The 9,748-nt window shown below is 62.4% G+C and overlaps 2 protein-coding genes across 2 annotated transcripts; both read right to left on the bottom strand.

Moving 5' to 3' along the window:
* Positions 1-3,781: 3,781 nt before the first annotated feature.
* On the bottom strand, positions 3,782-5,050 carry LOC137159323 (protein NKG7-like). The gene is made up of 4 exons (XM_067557481.1): positions 4,876-5,050; positions 4,312-4,458; positions 4,001-4,129; positions 3,782-3,822 (listed from the first exon to the last, which is right to left on the bottom strand). Exons 1-4 carry the CDS (start codon positions 5,048-5,050, stop codon positions 3,782-3,784), a joined length of 492 nt encoding a protein of 163 aa, XP_067413582.1.
* Positions 5,051-6,867: 1,817 nt separating this feature from the next.
* LOC137159322 (protein NKG7-like) lies at positions 6,868-9,424 on the bottom strand. Its single transcript, XM_067557480.1, has 4 exons — positions 9,250-9,424; positions 8,904-9,050; positions 7,271-7,405; positions 6,868-6,908 (listed from the first exon to the last, which is right to left on the bottom strand). The coding sequence occupies exons 1-4, from the start codon at positions 9,422-9,424 to the stop codon at positions 6,868-6,870; spliced, it is 498 nt and encodes a 165-aa protein (XP_067413581.1).
* Positions 9,425-9,748: the final 324 nt, after the last annotated feature.

Here is a 9,748-nt window from a genome sequence, read left to right as displayed (position 1 = left end):
ATCTAATGGGGGGCAGGGGTCACTATGGGGGGAGGTGGCTAACGGGAGGCTGTTATGGGGGGATCTGGATAACGGGGGGCCAAGAGGTCATTAAGGGGGCATGTGGATAACAGAGGGGCAGGGCAGTTGTTATGGGGGGATCTGGATAACTGGGGGAGAGGGTCACTAACGGGGGATCCAGCTAACGAGGGGCAGTGGGTCGTTATGCGGGGATCCCTGCCCCCATTAATGCATATCTGCCCTGCCCCAGTGTGTCTGGGGCTGGCTAAGAAGCTGAATCTCAAGCTGATGACCAAGGTCTTGTCCTGCCTGAGCCTCCGGACGCAGCTGCTGGCGCTGGGCACCCCGGACTGGATGGTTCGAGACCAACGTGGGGCTGTGGAACATGTGCATCGACTGGTCCTGCAGCAAACTGCCCCTGGGCCCAAGTGCAGGAGCCTCATCGGGCCCTGGTATCTTGCACCTGCCCCCCCAGCTCCGTCAGTGCCCCTCACTCCCGACCCGCAGCCCCTTGCCAGTCCCGCCCTGAGCCCCCCCACCCTCAGCTCGGCCGCTGTCGGTGACTCTCAGGCCGGGGTGCAGGGAGATTCCCCTCGTTAACCAGCCGGGGCCCTTCATCCCATAGTGGCTTTCGAGGTAGCCAAAGCCCTGATGACACTCTCCACTCTGCTCGGGTTCCTCACCGTCTGCTCCGTCCTCACGTCCTTCCACACCTTCAGGAAATACAAGATGGCCGCTATCACAAACTCCCTGACAGGTACTGCTCACCTGGCACCGAGATGCGCCCACCTCTGGGGTGGGGCACGAGGGCTGGTTATACAGGGACTTGTCACCCGGCCCTGAGATGCAGCCAACTCTGGGGTGGGGCATCTAGCTAACGGCCATGTGGGGCTAGAGATGGGGGTTTGTAGCCCAGATTTTTCCCCCTCCTCCCTCAGAGATCTTAACGCTGATGAGCTTCCTGGTCTTCGGGCTGTTTTCTCCACAATCTCTGCCGCCTTCCACCCTGAGATGAGACACCAGCGCTCCATGTCCTTCTACATGGCCTGCCTGGCTTCCTTCCTCTTCTTCCTGAGCGGTGAGAGACCCAGCACGCTGGGCGGGGCGGGGTGTGGATGTGTGGGGGCATATCGGGATAGATGGATACCCTGGGCTGTGGGGCTTGGGGGAAGGGCTGTGGGGTGGGATTCTGGGGAGAAGGTTGAGAGGTGCCGGGGCTGTTGGGAGCACTGGGGGCTGGGAAGATTGGAGGAGAGGCTGGGGGTAATAGGTGGGGAGAGGGGCTTCTCCCCACGGAAGGATGGGGAACCCCTCTGGGCCCACCACTCACCCCAGATCTCCCATCTCCCCCCTCCCACAGGGCTGGTGTGTCTCATCACTCACATCCACTGTCCCGAGACGCCCCCCGGGCCGCTCAGCCAGGTGCCCCCACATTGGAGCGGCCGACGGCCCAGTGCAATGGCCCAGATGTGCAAGGACCAGCCCTTGCTGGAACTGCCCCCGCCCGCCCGTGTAAGGGCAGGTACTGTGTCGCTCTGCGTGTGTGTGTGTGTGTCTCTGCTAACCCCCTGCTGGAGGAGCAGAGCCATTCCCTCTGTGTGTGTGTGTGTGTGTGTGTGCGTGCGTGCGCGCGAGCACACGCGCAAGTGCTCCCAGCGGATGTAGCTACACATGTGACCCTGTGTCCAGTTGGTGTGTTACAGTGCATCCAAGACGGCCTGTGTCTCCAGGCAGGTGGTTGTGCGTCCGGGGGCTTGGGGATGTACCGGCTCACGCAGAGCGGGGACACCCACCCCTCTGGCCCCCACAAGAGATCCTGGTGCTGAAGAACACAGACTCGGGACTGTTTATCGCACTGAATTAAAGAGAGAGTTTGCAGATCGCTGGCCGTGCGTCATGCTGGCTGAAATGACGAACGTTGCAGCTCATTTATCGTCTCTACTTCGAAGCTGATTTGTGAACTTTTCTTCCCATCGGTATGCATATGAACTTACATTCGCTCTTCGCTTTTTTTTTTAAATAAATATTAGTTTAGCTTTACGCGTGTATTCGGGTAAAATCTGAAATATTCATCGACCTGGCTGGTAATGCTGCCGTTCCTTTGGGACTGGTGGAACTTTTCTTACATACGCTGGCTAAAGATTGTCAGTGATCTCCATCGTATTTGCCTTGGCCGTCTGGGTGCCAGCCGTACAGCTGGATGACTTTCAGGGCACTGTATTTTTATCTTCTGAATAAGCAGAGAGGTGATCAGAAGCTGTTTGTTGCTGGCTTGGTCTATCTTATGGAAGAAAACCCACTGGTATTGGGGGGTTTGCCTGCTCCACACTTTGCAGTTTTGCCCTGTTTAAGCTATCTCAGCGTGGCTCCCCCTGCAGGCCAAGGCCAGACCTGCAACACCCAACGCATCCTCGTTAGCAAGACCCCCGGAAATCACTCAGCAGTTCGTGGCGGTTCGGCACAAAGCAATTGGCCTGTCTGAAGTCCAGGCCAGTTTCACTCCGTCACCCAGGGCGGTGAGACGCGTGGCTGCCGGGGTAGACGCGGCTCAGCTCACCTAAGCCCCAGTGTAGACGCAGGATTTTTCAGTCGACCTGGCTCGCACCTCTCAGAGAGCTGGGCTGCCTACGGCGACGGAAGAATGCGTCCAGAGCTGTAGGAAGGACCGCCACCGCGGCTGTCTCTAGCCTAGTCACATCCCGAGTTTATCCCCACGCAGGGTCTCTTCCCCAGTGGCCCCGCTTGTCCGTTGGACGCCTGTGAACTGTGCTCCTGCTCCGTCAGTGGAGATTTTTAAGAGCAGGTTAGACCAAGCCCTGCCAGGGATGGGCTAGATATTCCTTAGTCCTGCCGTGAGTGCAGGGGACTGGACTAGACGCCCTCTCGAGGTCCCCTCCAGCCCTCGGATTCTAAGACTTTAGGTGGGTTTTAGCCCGAAACAGCCCAAATTGGGCACTCTGGAAAATCAGGCATGTCTATGCAAATACCGCGTGCCCCTGCGCTGTTTTCCCGGCTCGCCAATGGAGGCAGGGGAGGACTCCTCCAGAGCCTACTGACGCACAGATCTCTCTGTTCACAGGGCACTCGGCCCAGACCTGACTCCTCCGGCTGGCGCAGGGTGGGTGGCTAGGAAGAGGAACGAAGCCACGAGAAGGCAGCGAGAAGAATCACCCTCTAGCTCTCTGAGCATGCCGCGGTCTTCTAAGGGAGCGATCCAGAGAGGGCTGTTATCCCCAACGAACAGAAGGGGAAACTGAGGCACGGAGCAGCACGATCACCCAAGGAAGTCAGAGGCGGAGCCAAGAACAGATCTGGGCATCTCCAAGTCCTAACCAGCCCGGCAAGAGAATCAGCTATGGGAGAGAGGCCAGAGTTCTGGCTCCCAGCCTCCCCTGCTCTAACCACTAGACACCACTCCCCTCCCAGATCTAGGGATAGAACCCAGGAGTCCGGACTCCCTTTCAAACACGAGAAAGGCTGGACTAAATCATCCGAAGTGATGCTTTGGGGATAGACTCTTTAATGTTTGTAAAAAGCACATCAGCGGCCCCCAAAGGATGGGGCTGGGATATGGGGGGCCTCACAACAGAAGGGGACAGCTAGAGGTGCGGGGGGTGCTGCCGGGGTCGAGACACCAGGGTTTTACACACACACAGAGCAGGGCTCATCCCCTCCAGTAGGGACTTGGGGCTGTTGGGAGAATCAGCCGCACAATGCTGCAGACTCCACCTGGCCTCGGCGGCTCCCAGCACCATCCCTGGGGGTAGCTCAGGCCCTGTGCTCAGATCGAGGAGGAGTCCTGAGCCAACAGCGTTACCCCACCTGAGGGAGAGAGGAGAAAAATGGGCGAGCCGTCCCCGTGCGGCGTTGTATGCAGCTGTTCTCCAGCTGCCCCACTCCAGAGGTGGCTGCATCTCAGCTCCGGGCGAGCCAGCACCCTGTATAAACAGCCTCCCCCCAGAGTGGGCTGCAGTTTGAATATCCCCTCCGGCAGACTCACCTGTCAGCAGGAAGAAGGGGATGGAGGCCCAGCCGATGGCCAAGGACCAGCCAAAGGTTATCCGGGTGGCCTTTATGACTTCAGCAAACTCGCTGGTGAAAACAGCCATTGCGACCATGATGCAGAAACCTAGGGCCAAAAAGAAGAGCACGGACGCCCCTCAGTGTGCCCCAGGCGTTGTCCCAGGGCCCCTGCTCCATCCCATCACCAGGGGGAGCTGCCAAGCCGCGTAGCAGGGATAGGAGCGGGGGGGTCAAGCCGTAGCACCTGGGGGCTGGGAGAAGCCGGGGGAGGCCCCGTGGGGGAGGTACCTGCACTGAAGCTGCCCACGGCAGAGACCATGAGGAGAGACCCGGAGTCGGAGCTGGAGCCGCTGAGCGAGGCGAGGAGGGAGAAGCCAGAAAGCAGCCCCGCCAGCAGGCCCAGCATGAGGAACATCCTGGTGGCCTCGATGTAATCTAAGCGGGCCACAGAGACCGGGGTGTAAATGGAGCATAACCCTGCAGCGAACGGAACTAGAACCCAGGAGTCCTGGCTTGAAGTACCTCCCCCCCAACCACTAAACCCCCCTCCTCTCCTGGAGCCAAGATAGAACCCAGGAGTCCTGGCTCCAACCCACCCGACTCGAACCACTAGATCCTGCTCCCCTCCAGAGCCACGGATAGAACCCAGGAGTCCTCCAACCCACCCGACTTGAACCACTAGATCCTGCTCCCCTCCAGAGCCATGCATAGAACCAGCCCCCAGCCCCCCATCTAACCATCTAACCACTGGGGCCAGAACCCCCAGCAGGCCCTGCCCTCCCTCCCGGAGCCGGGGCTAGAACCCAGGCGTCCTGGCTGGCGTGGGCTGGTGGCAGCGCTGGCTGCCCTCACCTGGCAGTTTCGATGGCACGACACACAGGGAATTCACACAGATCCTCCACAGCCCCGAGCGGATGAAGACGTCGTCTCGTCTCGCCTCCAGCCAGTGGTCGGAGGCCAGAGCCACCAGCAGCAGCAGGAGACTGAGCAGGGCCAGGCCGGCGCTGGGGATCCGGAGAGACGCCATCGCGGGGGGGGGGCCGGGGGGCGGGGGGCAGCGCTGGGGTCCGGGGAGCACCTGGGTCGGGGGGTGGGGTGAGAGTCAGAGGAAATCCCAGCCCAGAGGCTGGGTGAGGGCCACAGCTGGCTGGACAGACAGAGCTGGAAGGGGGCGTGACTGGGCGGGGAGGGGGCGACAGGATTTGAGGAGGGGTGGAGGGGTGGCCGAGAGTAGGGAGCGTTCAGGGATGGAGAGAGGCTGTGTGGGAAGGAAGGGATGGACAGGGGGGTGGGGGATGGACAGACGGAGGGGTGGATGGAGGGATGGGGGGGATGGGGGGGTGGCCCTTACTCAGGCACCAGCGTCTCTGCGTCGTCAACTGCCATGGAACCTTCTCCCCCCGCCCGGACCCAGCGGGGCCTGGAGAGACCCCAGCTCCTGGGACAACTGGGGGGTGGGGATGAAAGGCTGGATCGATGGACGGACAGGGGCTGTGCGGGGACGGATGGACGGACAGGGGCTGTGAGGGGCTGGATGGATGGACAGGGGCTGTGAGGGGCTGGATGGACGGAGGAGGGGCTGTGAGGGGCTGGATGGACAGACAGGGGCTGTGAGGGGCTGGATGGATGTGAGGGGCTGGATGGACGGACGGAGGGGCTGTGAGGGGCTGGATGGACGGACAGGAGCTGTGAGGGGCTGGATGGACGGACGGAGGGGCTGTGAGGGGCTGGATGGACGGACAGGGGCTGTGAGGGGCTGGATGGACGGACGGAGGGGCTGTGAAGGGCTGGATGGACAGACAGGGGCTGTGAGGGGCTGGATGGACGGACGGAGGGGCTGTGAGGGGCTGGATGGACAGACAGGGGCTGTGAGGGGCTGGATGGACGGACAGAGGGGCTGTGAGGGGCTGGATGAACGGACAGGGGCTGTGAGGGGCTGGATGGATGGACGGAGGGGCTGTGAGGGGCTGGATGGACGGACGGAGGGGCTGTGAGGGGCTGGATGGACGGACAGGGGCTGTGAGGGGCTGGATGGACGGATGGAGGGGCTGTGGGGGAATGGAGGGGTTGTGGGGCCAAACAGACACTCAGGTGCCCCGGGCACACCAGGATTACCAGGGTACTCTGTTTAAATGACCCCCCCCCCCCCAATCCCAAGCACCCCCCCTCACCTGGTTATCTCCTGCTTGGCCCTGCTCCAGCGCTGACCCCCCACGGCCCAGCCCCAGAGGAAGGGGGAAATTTACCATGGCCCCTGCACCCCCTGCTCTGAGTCACTTCCTCCCCAGGTCCCCTTTCTCTGCGCCCCGTGGGGCCGCCCAGCCATCACCAGTCACTCAGTCCCAGCAAGAGAGCCCAGCCAGAGACAGAACCCAGGAGTCCTGGCTCCCAGCCCCTCCCCCACTCTAACCACTAGACCCCACTCCCCTCCCAGAGCCGGGGAGAGAACCCAGGAGTCCTGGCTCCCTGCCTTGCAATTACACAGCTGTCTCCAAGGGGGGAAGAAATCACCAGCCAGGAGGATCCGAGAACGGGCCTTTTAATCTCCATGGAACAAGTGGGGTTTGGGAACAACCCCGGGGAAAGCAAGGGAACAGAAATGGGGGGAGGTTTTGTGGGGGGGGGATCATGGATCTGTGGGAGCCCAGGGGTAACACACACACACACACACAGAGCAGGGCCCATCCCCTCCAGCAGGGGGCGGCAGGGACAGACAGACAGACACACACACTCTCTGTTCCCGCACCTCCCCGGCTCGGGGCTGTTGGGGGAATTGGCCCGGAGATGCTGCAGGCTCCGTCCAGCCCCCCAGCTCCATCCCCAGGGGCCCCACGGGCCCCACACTCAGCTCGAGGAGAATTGTTGGGACAAAAGGGTCACTGCACCTGCGGAGAGAGGAAAGAAACAGCCTCAGCGATGGGATGGGACCCACAGGGACGTCTCAGCACTGGGTAAACCAGCCCCATGCTGTGTGGCTGCTACGCTGGCCACTGCCCCACCCCAGAGCTGGCTGCATCTCAGCATGAGGTGAGGGGTCCCTGTATGAATAGCCCCCGTGCCCCACCCCAGAGTGGCTGCATCTCAGTGCTGGGTGAGGGGTCTCTCTATAAACAGCCCCCGCGCCCCACTCCAGAGGCGGCTGCATCTCAGCACTGGGTGGGGATCCCTGTATAAACAGTCCTTGCGCCCCACCCCAGAGGCAGCTGCATTTCAAGACCGCCTCCCACGGCCGCTCTGCCACACTCACTGGTTAGGAGGAAGAGCGGGCAGGCGGCCCAGCCGACACCGAAGGACCATCCGTAGCTGACTTGAGTTGGGGCGACAGTCAAGGTCTTAGCGCTCTCTGTTGTGTACACGGCCATCGCGATGGTGGCACAGAGCCCTAGGATCGAAGGGCACAGCATGGGCACCCCCACGCACGGTCCCAGGGGGAGCTGCCAGACCCCAGAGCGGGGGGGGACACAGCCACCCTTTGGCTGTTCCTACCCTGTCACCGTCTCACATCAGGCCTGACACGCTCATTACACTGAAGACGCGGGTGTCACACTCTGCCCCCATGTGAACTATCGTTGGAAAGCTACGCTCACACTGCGCCTTATTGTTCAGGCAGGGTGTACGGCCGGCAGGGGGGTGCAAAGAGTGATGGCCGGGGACCAGATACATGCTCGCAGAATGGACCTGTCCAGCCGTGCGCCTTCCCAGCCAGCCCGTGAAGGGGGACGGTGCAGAGACCACGACGGGGCGTTGCCGTAACGGGCGGATGAAGCCAGCCACCGAGCGTGGCACCGCCGTGGCCGTCCGCGTATGGCATGGGTCTGCGAAGGCGACGCTGGCCCTCGAGCGCGTCGGGATGAACCCGGCCGGAGCAATTCTGTGCTTTAAGTCTGTGACCAAACAAAGAGGGAGAAACGGGCGGTCTCCCAGACAGGCGGGAAGGGAACGACCTCCCGGCCCCCAACGCAATTAAACAAGCTGCCACCAAAAGCAACGGCAGCCCCGTTCCCATGCACATCAGCGGGCGCCCGCCAGTGGGAAAGGCCAGCAGGGGGTGGCGGCAGTGAGGGGGGGAAGAATGGAGCGAGATGACAGCAGCTCGGCATGACACAAGGAACCAGCCAAGAGGGCTGACGTCCCCGGAGAAACCTGGTGAGGCAAAGATCTAGGGTGACGAAGGAAACCGGCCCCTTGGTCGTCTGCGGCAGGTTGGGACGGAGGGAAAGTCAGCCGTGGCCGAGGAGAGGGGGCTGGCTAAGAAATCTCCCATCCCGTGCCCCACGTCTGTCGCCACCAGGAGGCGAATTTGACACGGATTTGCCTGTCGCCCTTTGGTTTTTGTCCTGGGCCCCGGAACGCGCGTCAAATCTCGCGCCTGGGGATTAATGCCCCACGGGCGGCCTCTGGCGCTGTGTGCGATGCGAAGAGCCCCCCGACGCCCGCTCAGGCAACGCGCCACCGGGCTTTTCTCTCCTCCCAGGCGCAATGGATCTCAGCGCTTCTGGGAACGTGCTGGCCAGGCGGCGGGGGGGGGGGGGGGGGGGGGGGGGGGGGGTCGGGCTGTGCTGGGATGACCCTACTGGGGGGACCCATGGCTGGGGAGAGGAGAGTGGGGCTGTGGGCAGGCTGCTGGGGGCAGAACGCTGACCCTGGGCGGCACGGCCCACGGATGCTCAGGGGACACAGGTTTGCCCACTGGCTGGGGTTGCCGGGCACCTGGGGTTATAGGGCAGGTGGTGCCACCCCCTTCATTGGGCTGGGTAGAACCCCAAAACGGGACAGCCAGCTCCCTGGGGGGCCTCACGGCTGGCTGGGGGGAACCACAGTATCCATGAGCCCCGGGGGCTGGGGGTAGCCGGGGGAAGGAAGCCTCAAGGGGGCGGTACCGGCGCTGAAGCTGCCCACGGCGGAGACCAGGGTCAGGGACACGGAGCCGAGGTGGGAGCGAAAGAACGAGGCGACGAGCGCAAGGAAGGAGAGAAACCCGGCCAGCGCGGCCAGGATCAGGCAGCCCCGGCTCGCCTTCATGCGATCTAAGGAGACAGAAGAGACCAGGGATGAAATGGAGAATAACCCGGCAACAAACTGATGCAGAACCCAGGAGTCCTGGCTCCCAGCCCTCCCCCCCGGCTCTAACCCATAGACCCCACTCCCCTCCCAGAGCCGGGGACAGAACCCAGGAGTCCTGGCTGTGCCCGGTGGAACTGGCTGGTGGCTCCGGGCTGCCCTTACCTGGTACTTTCAAAGGGATCAGACACTTCAAATTCACACAGATCTTCCACAGACCCGAATGGAGCAAGACTTGGTTTTTCCGTATCAGCTGCCAGCGGTCGGAGCCCAGAGCGGCCAGCAGCAGCAGGAGACTGAGCAGGGCCAAGGTGGGGCTGGCGATTCGGAGAGGCTCCATCTCAGGTGGGTTTTGGGGGCCCGGGGCCGGGCCAGGATCTAGGGAGCACCTGCAGGGGGGCAGGGAGGGAGGGGGTTAGATGGAAATCCCCGGATAGAACAGCTGGGCTGAGCCCAGCCCTCGGCAGTCTGAGTGGGAGGGTGGATGGATGGATAAATAGACGGGTGTGTGAGTTGCTGGAGGGATGGGCGTGTGGAGGGGTGGGTGGGTGAGCAGGCGGGTATGGGGATGAGTGGATGGAGGGATGGGTGGACAGATGGGTGGGTGGGTAGGCAGGCGGGGATGGGTGGATGGATGGAGGGATGGACAGACACAGTGGTGTGT

Source organism: Emydura macquarii, unplaced genomic scaffold (genome assembly GCF_026122565.2).
Source record: "Emydura macquarii macquarii isolate MOO-44397 ecotype Brisbane River unplaced genomic scaffold, CSIRO-AGI_Emac_v2 contig_1851, whole genome shotgun sequence".
NCBI lineage: Eukaryota > Metazoa > Chordata > Testudines > Chelidae > Emydura > Emydura macquarii.
This window is presented reverse-complemented; position numbering and strand designations above follow the sequence as displayed.

What these genes read in the sequence shown, in the direction of transcription:
- LOC137159322 (XM_067557480.1), bottom strand. Translation starts at nt 9,424, where the DNA reads ATGGAGCCTCTCCGAATCGCCAGCCCCACCTTGGCCCTGCTCAGTCTC. An exon ending in GATCCCTTTGAAAGTACCAG is followed by an intron (nt 9,051 to 9,249) that starts GTAAGGGCAGCC and finishes CTGTCTCCTTAG; the next exon opens with ATCGCATGAAGGCGAGCCGG. An exon ending in CGTGGGCAGCTTCAGCGCCG is followed by an intron (nt 7,406 to 8,903) that starts GTACCGCCCCCT and finishes CTTCGATCCTAG; the next exon opens with GGCTCTGTGCCACCATCGCG.
- LOC137159323 (XM_067557481.1), bottom strand. Translation starts at nt 5,050, where the DNA reads ATGGCGTCTCTCCGGATCCCCAGCGCCGGCCTGGCCCTGCTCAGTCTC. An exon ending in CGTGGGCAGCTTCAGTGCAG is followed by an intron (nt 4,130 to 4,311) that starts GTACCTCCCCCA and finishes TTTTGGCCCTAG; the next exon opens with GTTTCTGCATCATGGTCGCA. An exon ending in CCCCTTCTTCCTGCTGACAG is followed by an intron (nt 3,823 to 4,000) that starts GTGAGTCTGCCG and finishes TCTCTCCCTCAG; the next exon opens with GTGGGGTAACGCTGTTGGCT.